The 23,536-nt window shown below is 43.3% G+C and overlaps 1 protein-coding gene across 7 annotated transcripts in view; it reads right to left on the bottom strand.

The window, feature by feature from the left end:
• The window catches only part of FBXO11 (F-box protein 11), a 197,762-nt gene that overhangs the window by 106,654 nt on the left and 67,572 nt on the right, over nt 1-23,536 (bottom strand). For 6 of the 7 annotated variants that reach the window (XM_073339268.2, XM_073339263.2, XM_073339266.2 and 3 more), the window contains exons 2-3: nt 11,076-11,203; nt 10,885-10,966 (exon numbers count right to left, since the gene is read on the bottom strand). In XM_073339268.2, the coding sequence (XP_073195369.1) occupies nt 10,885-10,966; nt 11,076-11,203 (210 nt within the window). Of the gene's footprint in view, nt 1-10,884; nt 10,969-11,075; nt 11,204-23,536 lie in introns of those variants that run through there. The other variant, XM_073339269.1, reaches the window with a different exon arrangement.

The following is a 23,536-nucleotide window of genomic DNA, read 5'->3' as shown; positions in this document are numbered from 1 at the left end:
TAAGCCCCCTAACACTCTTGTGCCTGTGTGTGCTTCTTATGCACACAATGCTGCTTAGGCAGATTCGGTGGTGCCACCAGTGCCAGGTGGGATGGACTAGGAGTGGGGCTGGACACTGGTGCGGATCCTGTGGCGCATGAGGATACATTGCTGCATCCATCAGGAACTTACGGAAGCAAAGTTCATGAGCCTCTTGGGTTCGGGGCAAGAAGTAGTGGCAGATAGAGCACCACGCAGCGATGTGAACTTCGCTGAGGCAACAGAGGCAGCATTGATGCTCGTCGCTCACAGAGAACTAGCGAGGACAAGAAGCACAGTACTTAAACCTGGCTTGCCTGGGCAAAGTGCCCTAGCCGGGGAAGAGTGCCACCAAGAGGAAAGTCTTTGATTCCCATTCCTAATCTAGCAAACTGATTACTAACAAACTAATGGATTGGGAAAAACAAGGATGGACAACTATACTACAAAGAACTATATCCAGCAATAACAGTGCAAGCTAAGAGCACGGAGGAATGGGGGTTAGGACTTTGGCCATGTGGCAGTAAGGGGGAACTGGAGAGGGGTTGACCTGCATGGCTTTTTAAAACCTTGGAGGTGCCACACCGTCACCACGTCAACGCACGATGCACGTGCAGGTCAACAGACACTACTGTGAACAATTCCGGCTCAGATGCATGTGCACCTATGATTGGAATCCACATAGGGACCATCACTCGAAGAAAAACGTTTGGTTTTCCAACTAGACCTGGACTCAAGTAGGTTCCTCAATGGGCTTTCTACTTAAAATGCAATGATCTGGAAGTTGATTGGGTCTCCAAAAAGGATATACTCCTCCATTATGCCTCCTCTTTGGGCCACATCCCATGAGTCCAGATGTGTTGCATTTACATGGAATCTGGTATCTGTACTGATGGCCAGCCTCTCTGAACCCAAGATCAGGTAGCTGCTGCTAAATCTTTAAGAGCAACTTCTCAAGAGATGGAAGTCCCGGCTCCAGACCAAGATCTTTATATATCAATTTACTGCAATTGCAGGCTGGATGTGTAGCAGAAATTGCGGAGAGTATCTGTGCAGGAGAGTACAAGCTCAGGAGCAGAGTCAATAATTTAATAATTGAGAAAGATGTACAAATGCTGGACAAATCATAAATACTATATTCTGAAATAATTTATTCTGGAATGGCAACCAGAACCCATAGATGCTGGCATTTTGTGAGGACTACAAACCTGGCTCTTCCACTCATTCACTTAAAGCTGAAGGCAGAGGGCACTGGCTACTACGTCCTGCGTAGCACTGACTGTGAAATGGTCCTGATGAACTCATCAGGACAAGAGTAGACATATATCCCCTTTCTTTGAAAGGGGAAGGATGTATAGAGTCTTTATGAATACCCATGTGGAAGTTATGGGTCAAAGGGCTTAGCTACACAGGAAACTTCTACCAATTATAACACTATAATTAAACAGATATAAACCCCTGAGTTGACATACTTATTCCACCATACAAATGGCTTTTGGGGATTTTAGTTAAACCCCTTCCCAACAAATATGCTAAATCAAATAAAGAGACCTTCTCATACTGCAATAAGAGTGTTCACAAAGGAGATTATACCAGTATAAACATAGTGGTATAAATCACACGTTAGCTTATATTTGAATCTTGCACCAGTATAACTTTCCTATGTAAAAAAGCCCAAAGAAGGGGAGTATTGAAAAAGTTTCCTGTTGTATTAGAAACTAAGGTATCTTCAGTAACTCTTCCTATCAGTGTCAAGAGAAACCTCTTGGCCATCTATTAAAGATGTGCAGTCTTGGGAGGACAATGCCATAATGATAGATTTCGTGAAGCACTGGAATGCGTTACCTAGGGAGGTGGCGGAATCTCCTTCCTTTGAAGTTTTTAAGGTCAGGCTTGACAAAGCCCTGGCTGGGATGATTTAGTTGGGGATTGGTCCTGCTTTGAGCAGGGGGTTGGACTAGATGACCTCCTGAGGTCCCTTCCAACCTGATATTCTATCATTCTATGATTTCAGTATTTCCATTCAGAATATCTGTTTGGCTATGCTACTTCCTCAATGCCCTTTATTAAGGAGGTAGTAAGCAAGTTCAACCGTAGACAGGGTGATGAAGTCCTTATAGTATTTTGGGTGCATATAACATTTCTTCATTTGTCTGTTGGGGAATTCCCACGCCTCCTTAATTACTCCTCAACTGCTTTGTGAGGACATGATTACAGATCTCTTCTCCAAATGAGCAAGAATTTTATTTTTTCCTCCCATTGCTTGCTTGTTTTTCTATGAACACAGGAGATTGTAAAGTTAGATCTCTTTTTGTGCTTAACTCTACAAAATTATAGAATCATAGAATATCAGGGTTGGAAGGGACCTCAGGAGGTCATCTAGTCCAACCCCTTGCTCAAAGCAGGACAAATCCCCAACCAATTCCCAACTAAAACCTAGCTGAAAGTCTGAGATATCTTGTTCCAAACAGCAGCTTCAGAAGTTTTCCTTTAACTTTAGAGGATCTTTGAGGGGAGAATATTTCCATAGGTTTTTAAGACTTCAACAGAAGTTTTGAGGCCAATGGGATAGCCTATTTTACAGGATGACTAAAAAATTTGCTGCCCCTTTAAGAGCCCACTGTGAGCAACATCTTTTGCTGTCCCCTGGATCAAACTCCTGAGTGAAGGGAGAACCCCTGTGAGAGAAAGGGCGCATTATCAGGGTAACTATAAGGACAGAGGGTGGAGATGTGTGTTCCCAACATGTCTCCCAAAAAAGAGTAGCCAATTTATAACCTCTTGTGGGACTCATGGAGGTGGGGAGAGGAGAGAGGATCATCTCCAGTGGAAGGGGATTTGAACTGTTCAACTCCCTGCTTTCTACTACTAACTCTTAGCTGAGTGTGAACCAAACACAGAGAACAAGTGAACCAGAGCAACTCAAGACAGACAAGTGACCAATATCTATGGGGCTGCCAGAGGTGCTGAGGTACCTTAGTACCATAAAACATAGAAGGTAAACAGCTTCCATGGTGTAGGGTCACCACTGCAGACCTCTCCACCACCTCAGCATGAACCTCACCTATGTGGTGGCTAGTAGTAGGGATTTCTTCCCTCTTGAATGCTATGGAGTCAGGGAGCTCCATTGAAGTTTTCTTGGCTGTGCAAACTGTGGAAATGGGACTCCCATGCTTGAGGGGAGGGAGGCAGCCTTTTCAGGGGACATGCAAACAAATGAAACCTAATCCTTGATTCCATGCTACTACTTCTTGACCTGGTCCTCAGATAAGAGAGCTTCCCTGCAGCCTCCTCCATAGCAACATGGACCTTTGCCTATACACTGGCCAAGACCTGAGTTTCCTTGCAGCATGACCAAACACCTCACTGTGGATAATGCCAATGCGCAGGCTGGGAGCTTCACCTTTGCCTCCAGGAACCTACCAACTAAGAGCAGGGGGAGCTGCTTACCCGAGCCATCTGTCTGACATTTTGGATGTGGGGAGGGAAGTTACTGACCTTCTCAGAAAACCAACTGAAAGTTTTAAGAAAAACCTAGAAGCCAATGAAGAAACAGACATATTTAGTTAACACTCTTTTTGAAAACCTGGGAAAAGCTGCTAAAAAGGAAGACCTGAAATCTGCCATCTGTCCAGATCTGGATGCAAAGACATTTGGGAAATTATTCCTGAGAGCCAGTCCTAAACCCATTTTCAGAGCCAAAGATACAGTCTGTCTTCAGTTGCTGTCATAAATATAAAGGGAAGGGTAAACCCCTTTAAAATCCCTCCTGGCTAGAAGAAAAATCCTCTCACCTGTAAAGGGTTAAGAAGCTAAAGGTAACCTCGCTGGCACCTGACCAAAATGACCAATGAGGAGACAAGATACTTTCAAAAGCTGGGAGGAGGGAGAAAAACAAAGGGTCTGGGTCTGTCTGTGTGATGCTTTTGCCGGGGACAGAACAGGAATGGAGCCTTTAGAACTTAGTAAGTAATCTAGCTAGGTATGTGTTAGATTATGATTTCTTTAAATGGCTGAGAAAATAGCTGTGCTGAATAGAATGAATATTCCTGTCTGTGTGGTTTTTTTTTTTTGTAACTTAAGGTTTTGCGTAGAGGGATTCTCTATGTTTTGAATCTAATTACCCTGTAAGGTATTTACCATCCTGATTTTACAGAGATGATTCTTTTTTACATCTATTAAAAGTCTTCTTGTAAGGAAACTGAATGCTTTTTCATTGTTCTAAGATCCCAGGGTTTGGGTCTGTGGTCACCTATGCAAATTGGTGAGGATTTTTACCCAACCTTCCCCAGGGAAGGGTTGGGAGGATTTTGGGGGGAAAGACGTGTCCAAACTACGTTTTCTCAGGAACCCAGATAAAGTTTTGTGGTGGCAGTGGAAGTCCAGGGGCAAAGGGTAAAATAATTTGTACCTTGGGGAAGTTTTAACCTAAACTGGCAAAAGTAAGCTTAGGAGGTTTTAATGCAGGGCTCCACATCTGTACCCTAGAGTTCAGAGTGGGGAATGAACTTTGACAGTTGCTATGGAGACCGGAAAGGCCCCACTATGGAGACTGACACTGAGCAAGATTACCAACTGTCATACATCTTGTGTGACACTCATGTATTAGGAAGCCCAGTCTGCACTCCCACACCTCAACCTAAATGTCACATATTTGGCTGAGCTGCAGGCAGGATCTACAATTCCACCAGAGGCCACTACAGGCACCTGTGGAACCTGGATTCAGGCAAACAGGCCACATGTCTGTCTGCCTTTTAGGTGCTGCTCCTGCAGGATTCAAGTGGAAAAGGAGCAGCAGCAAGACAGACAGAGAGGTGGCAGCAGCAGGTAGGTAACTGGAGAATACAAAAGATAAGGGGGGCTCAATACTAGCCCTCAGCTCACCCTGACCCTGAACCAGACCCCAGAGTCCCAGCATCCCAGCCAGACCTCAGACTCCCAGAGAGACCCCAGGCTCCCTGCCAAAACCTAAACCAACAGCCAGAACCCTAAAGAGAACTCAGAGCCCTGCCCCCCAAAGAGACCCTACCCCAGCAGCAGACAGCATCCACCCACCTACCTTAGCACTCCCAGATATACCAGCACCCTACCTACTCTAAGAGCATCCCACACCCAGGCACAATCCATCCACCCAGACACTCAAACAGTACTCATGAACCTACCTCCAACAATCCAACAACCCCAGACACCAAAATAATACCCAGTTTCTCAACTACCCCCAAACACTCTCCAGGACCCACCGATCCAAGCATCCCACACACCCTAGCAACCACCTATTTAGTTTAGCAATCCCAATCACACACAAGCACTCCCCACTACTACCACTGAACCCTTAGATACCCTCCAACCCAATTGCCAGTTTTTTTGCAGTTCCATGTCTTACCCTCACCACTGCTCAGGGAAGGGTGTATACAAAAACGTTTATGGTCATATGCAACTTTTTGCACATAGGTAAATCAGCTCATTAAATAATTTATATAAAATGTCACATGGAGCCACACAAACATGGCAACTATGAGAGAATGATCACAGTCTGTTTGTCTGTCACGGGTGGGGGGTTGAGCAACACGCACACTATTCTTTACTCTCATACCTCTCACACCTCTCCACCCAGTTCACTAACTCCTCACTATCTTCTTCTGCCCGCACCCTGCCCACCGCTGACACACCCTTATTCTCATTTACAAAGGAAAGAATGTATGTATTTTTATTATTATGTATAAAATTGACAGCTTTTCAAGTAAATGGTATGACCATAAGGGACAGTGAGAAAAATGTGGGGGACTGGAGGAGAAAACCACTCTATCATTCCCACTCTTCATTCTCCTTCTCTTTGTTTTAACACAGTAAATGATAAAATTTGTAATATTTTAAAAGTATGGCTAATTGACTGGATCACAGCAGACATGATAAAGACTTAACTAATGGTAAAGTCTTTGCTGTGTTTTAAAGTTCTCTCTCTCTCTCTACTTGTGTATTATGTGTACAGAGGTGATTCATATTTATTGTTAGTTTAACAGTTGACTGAGAACAGGAATTAGTATGACCAAAAATGGGGGATGAGGGATTGAAAAAATTTAGAGTCCTCATATATATATATATAGCTCAAAAGTGTAATGGTCTCTCAATCCTGATGTGTAGCACTATGTCTTGTATTGAAGTCCTTTTGTCAGCTATAAGGAAAAGCTGGAGACTACACAACTGAGGAAAGCAAAAGATCAGTATAGACCCAAGTGGAAATTACTAAAAATAAGTGGGAGGGAGAAGAGGATTAGATGCAGATATATGACAAACATATTTTCTAAACCCATCACTATACTGTAAAAAAGTCAACAAAAATAGGAGGCTGAAAACACAGTTTTGGAACAGAAAGAAAGGCAAGTTACTGTGTTAATTATTTTTTGAGTCTGCATATTTATCTGAGTACATATACATTCAAGTAATGGATCAGTAGTAACCAATACTATGTGATGCACTAGTCTGTAGCATATTCTAGCATCTTCACCAGTTCCAGAGCCTTTTGAGCAGGAAGAGTTGGCTCGGGAAGCGCAAGATCAAAGGCAGTCATCTAATGTTCCAAAAGCAGTTAAAATGGGGTAGGAGGGTACATCATGGGAGAGGTACAAACATTTAATGACATCAAAGTGGAAGATGAAAAAGGTGACATGGCAAGCAAGGAGAGAAGTGGAAGTCAGATGACTTAAGCAGCGGATTTAAGGTGACAAGGAGGAGCAAGTGACAGAAGAGAGCAATGGATCATGGTAGAAGTGGTGTGTATCTGCCTGCAGATTGTTCCAGGTTAAGTAAGTAAGTTAAGTCAGAATATAGTGAAAGGAAATCTTTCTATTTTTATTTGGAAATTAAATGTCATTTGAGTATTTCAAACAAGCACTATACAAGACTGTCATTTTGTAAACTGAATTATTTTATGTGGGTGTTTCCATATACATTGAACTTTTATTTTAGTAAAGCAATTAGGAATTCATTTGGAATGTTAATATAAACATTACATTTTTCATCAAGGTTTTCATATGTTAATAACATATTTTCTTTCACAGAGTGGAAATAGTGTTGTCCAAATAAAGACAACTAAATGAGAGGGTTATAGAGATTAGAAAACTAACTCAAATTGTCAAAATAAGATTGACACACAATTAGATACTGTACAGAGACAGCTGTTAAAATTTTGAAATGGTGAACTCATTTTTTCACAGGAGTAACAACTCTGAGATAGATGTTAAAATTAAGAACCAGTTCATGGGCTATGTGTTTTTTTCAGATACTGTATGTGGTTGCCATTAATGCTGAAGACTTTATAATTGATCAGTACTATATTTTTGCTGTCTCTCTAGTTGGAAAATCCATGTAATGACAATGATTATCCTCGGAGATACATTCTCAAGGTTCCCTACGCTCTTCTCCCCCATGCCTTTACCCACACCACCACTATTTGCACCAGTGGTCCTGAGGCCTCACTCCATCTCTTGGTTCCCTATGATAACTGGTCCTCAGTGACACTGCACTGTCTCCACCAAAGGCAACCCAGAAACACCTTTACTAGCCCCCTCCACTAATATCTTCGATTATTTTTACTCTTTTAAAACAAAATAAAAACCCACTACACACACAGACACACACACCGCTACTACTCCTACAAAATTAGAATATGGAACAAAAAATTGAACAAGGAAGAGAATGAGAGCATCTGGGCTGGCAGACTGAGTGGGTTCAGAGACAGGCCTTTTTAGCCACAGTTTGGAAAGTGATCTGTAGCTGGCGTGTATTTGTCTACTAAGAATACTGCTATATAACAGTCTGCGGGCCCATAAACCATGGTTTGCAAGTCTTACAGTGAGCATCTGTGAAGCAATTCCATGCCGGAGCTGTCTGCATAATCTCAATGCTTTTTCCAAAGATGCACAGCACTGTGATCAGCAGTGGTTAAAAAATGGGGGACAGAATCAAGCTTGGGGATTAAAGGGATAGATATGGTGTAGAGTACAACAGAGGAAATCAGCAGAAAAAAATGTAACCAGAAGTAAAGCTTACAGCATGGAACAAGGAGCTGTCTAGGAGCAGTAGAGATGTCAGAAAGGTTGGTGTAATGAATATTATAAAAGCTGTGCAGAAGAGCAAACAAGGTTGAAGAATAAATAAGAGTTGGTGAGAGACAGTGACATACAGAGACAGACACAAAAGCCAAGTCAAAAGAGAGTAGAGGAATTGGTATAAAGTTAGAGATCAAACAAAGTTAAAAGAAATTGCAGAAGTAGAACCACACTGGTAGTTGTGGAAGTTGTTCTAGACAACTTCAAGGGTAGAAGATGGGGGAGGAAGGATTTATTAATAATAATTATTATTATTATAAAGCTACACATCGAAGTCAGAACTGGGGGTCGGCAGATAAAACTCACTCAGAGAGAAGAACCAAATAGAGTGGCCTCCCCCCGCAAAACAAAAACAAAACAAAAAGAGCTAGAAGTTACAGAACGGGTGGAGGAGCAGCCTAGTGCCAACTCCATGAGCTTCAGATTTGGAGAGTAAGGATAAAGAGAACCATAGGGGAGAAAAACAACAGATGCTGAGTTAGTGAAAAAGAACCAAGTTTTGATAAGAAGTGGAAGGACTCAGAGATAAATGGTCAGATCTTGCTGACAAAACAGGAGAAGGGGAAGTTAATGAGAGATAGCAAGTAGGTAAGAAGATGGTGGTAAGGGTAATAGGAAACGGAAGATGCTGAGAAAGAATGAAGAGGAACACAGATGACAGACTACATGCATGGGAGAGTGGAAACGGATGGGGTAAGAGAGATACACAAGCATTGTTGTGTTCCTCTGTTTTGAGGCACTGCCCACAAAGGAGAAACGGCACCCTCCAATTCTTAATGCAAAATGAGCACCACAAAAAGCTGTGACATGATGGGTGGATCCAACAGTGTGAAAAGCAGGGCATATGGTCACACTGAAGTGCAGGGAAGATCCACCAAAAGAGAATGATGTTAGAGAATCCAGTATCTCGAGAAGCCATGAGAGATGGGGAGAGAGGCCATGGTGGGTGTGTGGAAGGATATCGCTCCAACTGCAAGAAAGGAAACCCACTTGGCAGCATTTGATTCTTCTCCTGTCTTTGTCAACATTCTGTTTCTTACACAAGGTGTTGAATTCTTGACCCTATTCTACACCAGCAGAACCACCATTTAACATCAATTGAGTGAGGAGTATGGAGAGCCATATTTATCACTGTGATGAGGTGTATAAACCCAACACTAGGACAGAAGGGGTTAAGGAGCAGTTCTGGGCTCAGATGATTTGGTTCTGCTGTACCTGCAGAGCCTGCTCCAGCTGGAAAAGGAGCTTAAAAGGGAGCTAGGCATCTCAAGCATGAGGGAGACAGGGCATGACAGTAAAGGAGGAGAGACTTATATTGGGGGCTCCTGAATAAGGGTACAGCAGAGGTCCTGGCTGCAAGGAACGTGCCTACAATGGCAGCTACTCCAGCCCCTAGAGAAGGGGCCAGGGAAAAGACCCAGGAGAAAGGTAGCTGGAAGCTTTGTCTCTTGGGCTGAGGGAAGCCTGACTGGAGATGGAGGCTGATCAAGGACTGCAGCCTGCCTGAAACCGTAGGTAGACAGAGAGTGCAATGTTAGACAGGTAGTGGGAGTGAAACGCAGGAACTTAGGCCAGTTTGAAACTGGGGCTAGGCTGTAAAGAAGGCGGCTACGAGCTGAGCCCAGATGTACTGAAGATTCAGTTGTTTTTGTTATTTTCTGTTGGATTTCTAAGTGAAGGATTTTGAGGCTTTGTGGGGAAGCAAGTATTAAGAAGTGGCACAGGAAGGCAGCCCGAAGCACTCCAGGGTGTTTGCTATCACTGCCTCTCATAGGGCCTTGGTTGGTGCCTGGTGGAGATGGAGGTCCAGGATATCCTAACAACTACCCTTTTTGGGTAGGGGGCATAAACTTGGAGGAAAGGAGAGGGTAGTGACATTATAAGTCTCAAATCAAGGGTGTACCAATCCAGAGGTCTGGAGGTGAGCTGAAGATCCTTTCTGTTGTGGGGTTGTTGAACTCTATGTGTTTTATTGGATTTTTTAGTCTGGAAGGGGGAGATAGCGATGTGGGCCAGAAGGCCAAGTTACAACCTAGCGGAAGATGAACCACCACAGTGTTGGACTGATGGCTGGCGAGGGATGCCAGTGATTGAGGAGAACTGGGAACTAATGACCTAACAACTAGGTAGCACCACCAATAAAGCCAAGCCCTCGCCACAGGCACCTGTTCTCAGGCAGCAAGGTTTTCTAGTGTAGACATACTTTTTAACCAGTGTGCCTTTACACGTTTAAAAGCCGAATCTGAACACCTATAAGCTTCCAAAAGTTAAGTTCAAACAATCAGAAACTTGTTTTTTCCTCTCACGTCATTTTCTTTTATTTATCTATCTGAGGAAAAAAAAAAACGTTCTTTGCAACACTGTAGTCCAGCGGTTCTCAAAGTATGGGTGGGGACCCCAAAGTGGGTCGTGAACCTGTTTTATTATTGGGGTCACCATGGCTGCTGTTAGACTTGGTTGGGCCTGGGGCCAAAGCCCACGCCCAAGCCCCACCACCCGCGGCCAAAGGTGGAGCCCGAGGGCTTCAACCCTGGGTGGCAGGGCTCAGGTTACAGGCTCCCTGTCTGGGGCTGAAGCCCTTGGGCTTCGGCTTCAGCCCCCACACCTGCAGCGGTGGGGCTCAGGCTTTGGCCCACCTCCTGGGACTGTGTAGTAATTTTTGTTGTCCAAAGGGGGTTGCAGTGCAATGAAATTTGAGAATCCCTGTTGTAGTCAAAACGTTTCTTCTCCAATCTTCCCCCTCCCCCAAAAATATTACCTGATAAATCCTGGGATTTTCCAGATACTCTAGCACGTTTAGCTCGATGACCAAAGTTCTCGGTAGCTGAAGTGGAGGCACCCTTTAACCATATAAATAAGAATTAGTTAAGACATTATGGCACTTGTAAAAGTGTTAGAGTTAGCCACCTATTCCTGAAAACAAAATATACTTTATAAAAAAAATATTACCTCCATACTGCTCTTTGTAGGGCAAGCTGTTCTTTTAGGTAGAAGAGTTTTTCTGCGAAGTTGGTATGGACTATTTTGTGCACCAGGACCTGATTCTTCTGCAACCATATCTGCAGGTACATCATCATCTATCAAAAGGAAATTCAGTAATTTGAATTATACAGCTTCCACAAACTCATTAAAAAAGTGTGCAGGAAGTTTTGATTAGTATTTTCCTGGTACAAAAGAAACATCTACCAGCATCAACGACTTGCTTTTCTAAGCACATGCAGCCAGAAAGATGCCACAATAATCCACTTGCTAGACGTGCATGCACAAGTTCATCTTCATGTATACTCTATATATTTTTATTTTCAATTGTTTTCTACACATTAACCCATTTCTTTCTTTGTATTTACATAATATTTATGCTATAATTTTATGAAGTGTCCTTTATTCTAGGGTTTACTTTAACTTTATCGACAAATAAATTATTCACTGTGCTAATGAAGAGTTCACTTTTAAGTTTCAGTGCTTTTTACTTCTGCATACCATTACCTTTACAGTAAAAGATATAAAAGTTGTAAGTTAACCATAAGCTATCAAGAAGGCATCTACTTTATCATCATATTTACCACAAAATTTAAGGCTGGGTTCCCTAAGCATTTCAGGTATGGTGCATTTCAATGTGCTAGCTCTTTACTACAGAAGGGGAAAACCAGCATAGCATTACCTAAAGAGGGAAAAAAGTTGCTTTGTTTTTTGTTTATTTGGCTAAAGACACAAAGAAGATGATAGTAATAAGTGTGTGCTCCCTCCAACCCCTTAATAAAACCAAGAACAATAGTATGATAAATTTCATTTATAGGGCTTTTGTTTTATTGCTGTTTTATTTCATGCTAGTACCTCATGAAAATGTTCTGACAGGAATACACTTAATGCAATGAGAAAGGAATTGTTTTAATACTTCAGTAATTAAATCATTTATTCACGACATTGTACCACACACATTAAACAAATCTACAAGAACAAATACATGTGGAAGTCAAAATATAAACTTGGTGCTTCTTTCTTAATTAGTAAAGAAACCTGGATTTCTTACATAGGCCTCCTCAGAAAACACACTTTTTGCTTAACTGAGGAAAGGATTTTTGGACTCACCTTATTATATCTGTTCTCGCTCATTCTAAACCATTTTGAACTTGAAATATGGAATAAAAGTGAGAGATGGAGGCTGTGCAGGAAGAGATCTACTGAGGAAACCCCAATTTTTTTGTTCAAGTGTAAGATATGCTAAATAGTCTGTGGTCAATGCACTTAATCTAAGAGTAAAAATAATACAAAACAAAAGCCATCCTTCACAGTTCAAGATTTTAATATTATTATTTCAAAAACATTAAAAATTGTCAAATATGTGCATAATATAGAGAGGGTAATGCATACTTTTGTAAGCAAAGCTATTTCAAACTAACGTGAAAGAAAATTCTCAAAAAAAATATATACTTCTGACGTTCTCTCCCCATTATTATTTCTCTATCCATTATGTAAACCATCACTTTTCACCCAAAAGCCTTAGTGAAAAACTGTCAGGTCACAGAGATGCTGGAAGGAGATGGACTGAGCCCTGTAAGAAAACAGGATTTAACACACACACCCCCCCCAAAACAGCAAACTTCATAGCCATAATTAAACTACTCATCTTAGCTACTTATATGGCACTTATTACCATAGTATATGAGCACCTCACAATCTTCACCATATTTATCTTCACAACACCCCTGTGAGGTGAGGAAGTGCTAATATCTTAATTTTACAGATAGGGAACTGATGTGCAAAGAGACTAAGGACGAGATTCATGAATGAAGTTGAGCACTGCCAAACCTAACTTATAGGCGTCTAGAATATCACTGCAATTCACAAAGACCGAGTGAGACGTTCAGGCTTCCTGTACAATGAACTGTGCATCAAAATAGGATCACAAAATCCAGCACACTGGGTCAGGTCCCCACCTAAACTAGCCAATGGGAGATTCCAAGGTGAGGAGTGTGTGCTAAGTCTTGCCCCTCTCACAAAGATAGGTGCCTCAGTCCAGGCTGCAGTGGAGACACCTCCCTCTGCCTGGGATTCTCAGCTGCAAACTCTCTCTTGACATGAGTAGCCTATGCTGTTTTTGCAAGAAGCCCAGGCGGGGGAAGCTCCCTCATAATATTTAGCCCAGTGACAAGAGTTCTTGGGATATTCTGCTGGTTGTGGGGGGCAGAGAAGGTTCCATCAACCTCTTCTGCTGAAGATATTCCACTGTGGGTAAATAATGTTTAAAAGTTATTGAAGCAGAGGACTGGATCCTGGCTTTCTACTCCCAGGTGAGTGCTCTAACCAGGCTAGAGAGTCATTCTGATGCTTGCTCTCTCTTTGGCCCAATGATTCTTTCATTATTTATCCACACTGAACAGCTTCAGACTGGAGAGACTAAGGGAGACCCACATCAGAATATCCTATAGCCCAGTGGCTAGGGCACTCACATGAGAAGTGGAAAATCCCTGTTTAAATGCCTTCTCTGCCTCAGTTGAAGGGGAAATGGAACTGGGGGTCTAATCACTGAACTAAAAGTTATGAGGGAAGTCCTCCTCATACTCCTCAGGCTGTTTTGTGTAAGCTCATCTTCATATGCTCCATATGCTCCATATGCTAGGCAAGCTCTGAGTACACTTACCTGATCAGGGCCCAAAAGCAAGTTAGGAAGAGGAACACCTATCTTCCCCCAGTTTATGCACTGCCTTGGGCCTGCACACTGGGATTGCAGTGCACATGCACACAGGCAGAAACATAAGTGCCTAGAAAACTTCTACTGCAAAAATGTAGGCATCAAATGACTTTAGGTGCCTACAGGATTTGGTGGCAGCTAAACAGGGGATTTATGAATCCCAGTAGGGTCCGATTCCGAGACTTAGGCTTTACCAGCCTCCTCTAGCCTAGAATCCAGTTTATGTTACCACCAATGGTGAATTACAGCCACAAAATTTATTAGTGTAGATGCAGCCTTAATATTTTAATTTCTCCCTTCATCTGTCACCATCTTCTGGTAATAGAATTAACCCATGGAGTAGCCAAAGGGGACTCAACAACCAGCCCTGTAATAATGCCCATGTCTCAAACTATAGAGTAGATCCCTTGGTTCTTCATAAATAAAAGCTGTAATCCCACTTAAGCCTAGAACTTTACAGTCTCAAAAAGTTTTGTTCTGCAGGATATGCAAAGGTCGGAAGTAATCTGGGATCACTGTTATGTCACTTGAAATTTCTGAGCATCCCTCCACCAGCACCAGATGATGTTAATTGTTTCACCTATAAAATGCCACGAATGGTGAGAAACGTAGACACACAGGCAACATACATAAATAAAATGAAACTAGGTGTGGCTCTCTAAAGAATGAGGCTGTAACTACTGCAGAATTTGTGTCACTGATTAATGCAGTACTTCCAAACTACTATAAGAAACAGAAAAAAGAATCAGGGAGACAGAAAGAAAAAACTGAAAAACTCCCAACTCAGCAGTTTCATCTTCCTACAGCTGGAGAGAGGGGGAAGATTTTCATGGATAATCCCACTCTGGTTCTTAAAGTAAACCAGTAATAATCACTTAGGATAAAAAGATGCTGTCATTGCTGCAAGAAAAAACAAAAGTTTAAGCAAAATAAAAATTAAAATATTAGGATGACACTATTAAAAAAAAAGTGTCTAGCGTGAAGACAGAGGAAAGGACCTCTATTCCTTCTCTTTATAAGTAACTATTTTCCTCTACCATGATTATCTGGAGGAAGAGAGCATGTCTCAGAATACTTCTCTAGAATTAGAAGATGTATATACATCTCCAAAAGTGAGATTCATAAGAGTCAATGGAAGACTTTAAAAACCTTCTATATGATCAAATAATCTACATTATATAAGTATGGAAAAAGAGGTGGCTATGATATACAAAGGAATGACATCTTGGATTTTTGGGTTAAAACTTTCAAAAAAAAGATCTTAAGTGCAAAGTAAGATTCACGTGTACATACACTATACTTTTATCAGAGCAATTTAAGATCTAAATACAGTTAGAAAGAGGAGAGTTGAATGAGAGGATACGGGTAAAAGGAATAGCAAGATTTGTGTAGGCCTGGAGGAACTGTAGGTCTTTGGGAAAGGGGCCTTGTTAGGGAGTCTGGCGCTACATGAAGGGGAGAGCTAGGTTGCAGGGAAGGACCCCAATCCCCTGGGTCCGAACATCACTGTTTTTAAGGGCCCTTTCTGTGACCTTTACTAAGCTTCCCCTCTGCCTCCCCACTTGTAATACTGCCTGACTGTGCTCTGGAGCAAAGTCAGCAGAGCCATATGGAACCTTTCAAGCACTGATGGCCAAGCAAATCTGTGGCCTAGGAACTTTTGAGGAGCCAATGCAATTGGGACTATAGTAACCTACTAATGAGAACTCTTCAAACAAGTCAAGTGTCTCCTGCTATGGACTCATTATAATCAATAGGATTGAAACAAGCCAAAGTAGCCACAGAAGAAGGTTAACGATTGGTTGAGTTAATTCTGATGTCAAAGTTAAGAGTGACCTCAACTGCTGACCGCTATAGTCTATATGTCTAATAAATTACGCACAATCAGTAACTTAACAGTATTACAACCTAATTTCTTCAAATATAACCTAGGCATGTGATTTCAATGAATTTTAACTATATGGGAAGTTTGAAATGTCTGAGTTATTCCATTACTGAAATTTGGGACCAAAAATAAGCATTACAATACTAATTTTATTTATTTATTTTTAAGAACTCATTTAAAATTTGAGTTCATATTAGCTTTAACTTATTTACTTGTAAATTTTCACAAACTAATTCTATAATCAAAGAGTATAAATGCTGAACTTTTGCGGGGGGGATACACCTTATTCTTCATCCACACAACATTGTAGTAGTATTTATTATATTTGTATTACATTAGTGCCTAGACACCAGTGAAACTAGGAATCCATTGTGCTAAGTGTTATACACACAAAAAATAAGAGACAGTCTCTACCCAAAAGAGCTTAAACAGAGGATGAATTCCTGCTTTAAGTGCAAAACGCAACTCAGATTTAACAAGAGATGCAAAACTGGTGTCTATAATACATTGACTAGAGATATTCTGTGAGAGCCTCTATTTCAAGTTAAGTAGTTATCAATAAGTATTAATTATTAGGATCAGACAACAAGAATAAGGTGCATTATAATAAAACTGTTGACTCCAATTTAGATTATCCTATGAAGATTACCACATATACACTTGTTTCAACAGAATATCATTTATGCTCTGAAGCACACCTCTTGAAGCATATGCCATTTTTAATCATCAGTTTTATCCTGTGACCACAAGAGCAGATTTCTGAAAATTATAAACACAGAGCATTTCTCTGCCTCAGATTATTTGTACAAGATGTCTTTGTATTTCTTACATTAAGTATATTATGTAATAAGAAAAAAAATCAATATAATCTCACAAAACAAATTGCTATTGTTCGGTTATTAAAAAGAAAGAAAAAGTTAAAAACATATATTGATCTATGAGAGTATAACATTATTTTATTACTACTTCTAATAATGGCAGCTCTTATCAGACATCTCAAAAGCAGTTACAAAAGGTAAGCCATAAGACTGCATAGGTACAATTCCAATGTAAGTCAAAGAGGTGTTTAACACCCCGAAAGAAAAAAAAATTAGGCCACTACTCTGACTGCTAGTCTTGTACACCAACCACAAGACCAGCAAATATCACAATCAACTGTGGATACTTATAGAAACTTGTCCAGGTAATAGATCAATATGTACCTTAGTTTTCCCGCATAAACTGTAAAGTCTAGGGAAAAGGTCTAGACAATTATTGGACTGGTTAAAGAGGTATTTGGGGACCACCTTAGCGAAAAATTTGGAAAGTAGGCACATCATTATTTTATCAGTGAAAGGAGGATCAGCCATAAGCCCTTGGTTCTCAGCTTCACCCTGAATTCAGTCTCTTTCTCCACAAGTCTTGTTAAGTACTAATAATTTTCATGACAATAGAGTAGGGCTAGCCAAAGCTATTCATTCAAAACTTTCTTTTTGACAAAAAGGCCTCTTTTCCAAACAGAAAAACTTCTCCAAAAAAAAAAAAAATAATTTTTTTTTCATTTTTTTCAAATCAAAACCAAAGATTCCTAAACTTCGAATATTTGTTTTGTTTCCCCCCTATTAATTTTTTGCCATTGAATTCATTAGAATGAATGACTGACTAGGGTTTTCACTTCACATTTTTATCTTTCATTTTGTCACTCTAACTTTTCAAAAAAATTGGAGTTTTGAAAAGTTACAAAGTAGCAAAAGAAAAAATGAAAAAAACTGGATGTCATCATTCATTTTATTCCACTCAGTATGAAAAGGAAAAAACAAGGAAGAAACAAGGAAAATCATTTGAATTAAAAATAACTGTGAAATATGCTGAAATAATGAAAAATTTTCCATTCTGAATCCTGCAAAATGGACACAACTTTGAAGTTTTCCCAAAATTGTTTCCCCATTTTTCAACCAGCTCTAATGGACAACCCTGCACTAGGGAACATACTTGGACTAGACCCAACACTAGAACATCTTTACAATCTGTGTGGCCAAGACAGAGGCTACTTGAACTTATCTTTGAAGCTTTTGACACGGTCTCCCACAGTATTCTTGTCAGCAAGTTAAAGAAGTATGGGCTGGATGAATGCACTATAAGGTGGGTAGAAAGTTGGCTAGATTGTCGGGCTCAACAGGTAGTGATCAATGGCTCCATGTCTAGTTGGCAGCCGGTGTCAAGTGGAGTGCCCCAGGGGTTGGTCCTGGGACCGGTTTTGTTCAATATCTTCATAAATGATCTGGAGGATGGTGTGGATTGCATTCTCAGCAAATTTGCGGATGATACTAAACTGGGAGGAGTGGTAGATACGCTGGACGGCAGGGATAGGATACAGAGGGACCTAGACAAATTGGAGGATTGGGCCAAAAGAAATCTGATGAGGTTCAATAAGGATAAGTGCAGGGTCCTACACTTAGGACGGAAGAACCCAATGCATAGCTACAGACTAGGGACCGAATGGCTAGGCAGCAGTTCTGCGGAAAAAGACCTAGGGGTGACAGTGGATGAGAAGCTGGATATGAGTCAGCAGTGTGCCCTTGTTGCCAAGAAGGCCAATGGCATTTTGGGATGTATAAGTAGGGGCATAGCGAGCAGATCGAGGGACGTGATCGTCCCCCTCTATTCAACATTGGTGAGGCCTCATCTGGAGTACTGTGTCCAGTTTTGGGCCCCACACTACAAGAAGGATGTGGATAAATTGGAAAGAGTCCAGCGAAGGGCAACAAAAATGATTAGGGGTCTGGAACACATGACTTATGAGGAGAAGCTGAGGGAACTGGGATTGTTTAGTCTGCGGAAGAGAAAAATGAGGGGGGATTTGATAGCTGCTTTCAACTACCTGAGAGGTGGTTCCAGAGAGGATGGTTCTAGACTATTCTCAGTGGTGGAAGAGGACAGAACAGGGAGTAATGGTCTCAAGTTGCAGTGGGGGAGGTTTAGGTTGGATATTAGGAAAAACTTTTTCACTAGGATGGGCTATCACCAGCAGGAGAGTGAATTTGTGTGGGGGGGTGGAGGGTGAGAAAACCTGGATTTGTGCTGGAAATGGCCCACCTGATGATCACTTTAGATAAGCTATTACCAGCAGGACAGTGGGGTGGGAATAGGTATTGTTTCATATTCTCTGTGTATATATAAAGCCTGCTGCAGTTTCCACAATATGCATCTGAGGAAGTGAGCTGTAGCTCACGAAAGCTTATGCTCTAATAAATTGATTAGTCTCTAAGGTGCCACAAGTACTCCTTTTCTTTTTGCGAATACAGACTAACACGGCTGTTACTCTGAAACCTTTCACTAGGAGGGTGGTGAAACACTGGAATGCGTTGCCTAGGGAGGTGGTGGAATCTCCTTCCTTAGAAGTTTTTAAGGTCAGGCTTGACAAAGCCCTGGCTGGGATGATTTAACTGGGGATGGGTCCTGCTTTTGAGCAGGGGGTTGGACTAGATGACCTACTGAGGTCCCTTCCAACCCTGATATTCTATGATTCTATGACTACCTGTCAGATACACTTTATCCGTTGTTAAAGGACAATCCTGTAAAATAGCCCAAAATGTTTGGAACAGAGCAAGTTAAAGTATCTATAATGCTGTTTTGGAGTCAAATAATAAACCATTACCTTTTTTTAAAGTGAATTTCTAGTCCTCATAGTTGTAAAAACAAACAAACCAGGAAATATGAAAAGTACGAATGAATGCAGTATGTTCCTCCCAACTCTGCAGAGTTTGAAACAATGCATCTAAAAAAAAGACAGTTACCTTTTCCGTAACTGTTTGTTCTTTGAAATGTGTTCATGTCCATTCCATATTAGGTGTGTGCGCGCGCCACATGCAGAGGTGCTGGAAGTTTTTCCCTCTGTGGAATCTGTAGGGGACTGGCTCTGGCGCCCCCTGGAGCAGCGCGCACATGCTGTGGTATAAGGGGCGCCACCGGCACCCCCCACCCTCAGTTCCTTCTTGCCAGAAACTCCGACAGCAGGGAAGGAGGGCGGGTTATGGAATGGACATGAGCAACACATCTAGAAAAACCCCAGTTACGGAAAAGGTAACTGTCTTTTCTTCTTCATGTGCTTGCTCATGTCCATTCCATATTAGGTGACTCCCAAGCAGTAGCCCTGGAAGTGGGTAGGAGTTCACGGACATGTAGATTGCAACACATCTCTGATGAACGCAGCACCATCTCTGGCCTGCTGAGTGATGGCATAGTGCGCCGTAAATGTGTGAACTGAAGACCACAGCACGGCTCTGCATATGTCCTGAATGGGAACATGTGCCAGGAAGACAGACGAGGATGCCTGAGCTCTGGTCGAGTGGGCGCTCACAATTAGCAGTGGAGGAACCTATGCCAGCTCGTAACAGATCCAGATGCAGGAGGTGATCCAGTTGAAAATCCTCTCTGAGAACACTGGAAGACCCTTCATCCTGTCCGCTGTCGCGATGAAGTGCTTGGTACACTCCAGATAAAACGCCAGAGCATGTCTGACATCCAGGGCGTGCAGCTTCCTTTCCTCACTAGTGGTGTGCGGCTTGGGACAAAACACCATGAGGAAGCCGTCCTGATTAACATGGGAGGAAGACACCACCTTTGGCAGAAAGGCTGGATGGGGTCGCAGTTGAACTTTGTCCCTGTAGAACACCGTATACGGCGGCTTTGATGTCAGGGCTTTAAGGTCCAACAGTCGTCTTGTAGATGTTATGGCCACAAGGAAAGCAGCCTTCCATAACAGGTAGGAGAGGGAACAGGAGCCCTAGGCTCAAAGGGCGGGTCCATGAGACTAGAAGAGCCAAGTTAAGGTCCCACTGTGGGGCAGGGGCTCAGGCCAGTGGGAAGAGTTTCTCGAGGTCTCTGAGGAATCGGACCGACATGTCATGCGAGAACACCGCCTGACCTTGAATTGGTGAGTGGAAAGCGGAGATAGCCGCAAGGTGCACTCTGATGGAAGACTGGGCCAGCCCCTGGTTCTTAAGACGGAGCAAGTAATCTACAATAGATTATCAGGAGAACCTCCTCCACTAGATCAACCTAACTGGCAAAGTGGACGTTTTCTTGCTTTCCAGGAGGATTTGCTGGACCTCGTTGCAGCAGACCCACTCATCCAAATTCAACCACACAGCATCCACGCCGTGAGATAGAGGGGGGTGAGATGGGGTGTAAGAGAGCAGATCCCGTTGGTTGGGAAAGAGCCAGAGAGCGGTCACTGTCAGGTCCATCAGTGTGCTGAACCAATGTTGGTGCGGCCATGCCGAGGTGATCATGAAGACTTGGGCCTTGTCTCTTTTGATCTTTGACAGGACTCTGCTGATGAGCAGGACTGGCAGGAACACGTACATCAGCCCCCCTGACCATGACAGGAGGAGGGTGTTGGAGAGGGAGTCCTTGCCCAGACCCTGTAGGGAACAGAAGAGATGGTATTTCCTGTTCTCTCTGGTGGCGAACAGGTCCCCTGGGGGAGTTCCCCACCTCTGGAAGAGCATCCCGGCTATTTCCGGATGGAGTGACCGCTCGTGGTGAGAGAAAAAGGATCTGCTGAGGCGATCTGCCAGCATTTTCATGACACTGGGGAGGTGACAGATGGATCACGTACTCGATGCAGAAATCCCACAGAGAGCCAACGAGCGTGCTCCCCCTTGCCTGTTGATGTAGAACACTGAGGCCATTTTGTCCGTCAACACTCTCACCACCTTGCCCGCCAGGTGTGGTAGAAAGACCCCACAGGCCAAACGTACCGTTCTGAGTTTTTTTGACGTTTATGTGCAACATCATCTCCTCCGGGGACCATGTGCCCTGGGTCTGGAGTTCGCAGAGATGCACTTCCCAGCCTAGGTCCAAGGCGTCTGCTATCAACTTAATGGAGGGACAAGAGCTGTCAAATGGAACTCCTTTCAGGACCGCCCTGGTATTGGTCCACCATTGCAGCAAGGTAAGTGTCATCAGTGGGTGGTAACAACCTTTTCCAGCTGATCTCTGGACTGGAAATAGACTGTCACCAGCCACTGCTGTAAGTGCCGCATCCGGAGCTTGGCATGGCAGACGACATACATACATGCTGCCATGTGTCCCAGCAGGCGCAGACAAACCATGGCCATGGTCAGGGGGAATGCGGAGACTCCTGCGATGAGGTCCACCAATGCTTGGAACCTTTCCTGTGACGCAGGTGGCATCACGCACCACTCCGATGAACTCTATCCTCTGCACCAGACCTAACATCAACCTTTTGTCATTTAGCAGAGGGCCCAGGGACCGGCATGTGGCCTGCAACACCGCAACATCCCTTTGGACTTGGGACCAGGACTGATCTTTGACCAGCCAATTGTCGAGGTACAAGTAGATCTGGATACCCTGACGACTGAGGTAAGCCGCTACTACCGACATGCACTTGGTAAACACCCTCGGTGCTGGAGCTAGGCCGAAAGGGAGGACTGAAAACTGGTAATGGCCCAATCCTACCGTGAAACGTACGAAGCCCCTGTGTCCTTGGAAAACTGGTATATGAAAGTACTCGTCCTTCAAGTAGAGGGCAGCATACAGTATCCCAGATCCAGGGAGGGGATGGAGGCGACCAGGGAGATCATGTGGAACTTCAACTTCTGTACGTATTTGTTGAGTTCTCATAGGTCCAGGATGGGCCTTTGACCGCCCTTGGCTTTTGGGATTAAGTAGCACTGAGAACAGAACCCCTTGTTTCTGTACTCGTGAGGAACCTCTTGCACCACACCCAGTTACAGCAACCTTCTACCTCCTGCGTGAGGAGACTCTCATGAGAGGTGTCCCTGAAGAGGGACGGGGAAGGGGGGGTGGGAGCAAGGTGTAGAAAGAAACTGGAGGGTCTAACCCTGCGCCACTGTACTGAGGACCCAGCAGGAAAGATAGATCCGGGGTATAGTCTAGTAGGTCACCCTCGGTGCACCCTAAAAAAAGCCTGCTTCCTCTCCTGCTGAGTACAGGTTGAGCGCACTTGGGCAGATGGGGTGGCTCGGGAGCTGCTTGAAGCCCCTGCTCTTTTTGTGGGGCAATTCCTGCCAGGGTTGGCTCCCTTGGCCCTGAGATGGCTGCAGTTTGAACTGCTTATGGACTGGACCAGGGGTACACAGTCCTAGAGTTTTAAGGGTAGTGTGGGAGTCTTTTAGCCCATGCAGCTTGCTGTCCTTCTGCTCCGAAAACAGGACCTGGCCGTCAAAGGGGAGGTCCTGCATAGACTGCTGATCCTCAGTTGACAGACCAGAGAGGAGCAGCCAGGATACCCGCCACACAGAGATGGCTGAGGCCCTGGTACGAGCTGCAGAGTCCGCAGTGTCTTAAGCTGCCTGGAGGGCATGACTAACTAGGCTGAAACCCATCCGCGACCAACTAAATTAGAACTAACACTGAGGGTACTATTAACTATTTTACAAGAAATGTTCAGCAGAAACAATGCTAGCCAAAGCAGCAGACGTTCCAGTATCGTCAGGGGCGTCAAGAAGGAACTGAGGGTGGGAGGAGCCAACGGCGCTCCTTATACTGCGGCATGTGTACACTGCTCCAGGGGGCACCAGAGCCTGTCCCCTTCAGATACCACTGAGGAAAAAACTTCCAGCACCAGTGCATGTGGTGAGCACATACATATAATATGGAATGGATATGAGCAAGCACTCAAAGAAGAAGAACAAACTTCCCTACCATCATTAAATGTGTTAGCTGTAAAGATTAATGGCAACACTTTAAATGCTAGCTTTAGCTATTTAATTTTAATTTTCCCTGTTCTATCCGTTCCCTGGATAGAACAGGGAACGGAGCAGGACTGGAGCCCCTAGGAACAGGAATTGAGAATGAGAGTAG

Source organism: Lepidochelys kempii, chromosome 3 (genome assembly GCF_965140285.1).
Source record: "Lepidochelys kempii isolate rLepKem1 chromosome 3, rLepKem1.hap1, whole genome shotgun sequence".
Taxonomy (NCBI): Eukaryota; Metazoa; Chordata; order Testudines; family Cheloniidae; genus Lepidochelys; species Lepidochelys kempii.
Note: the sequence above shows the minus strand (reverse complement) of the source record. Positions and strands in the feature narration are given on the sequence as shown.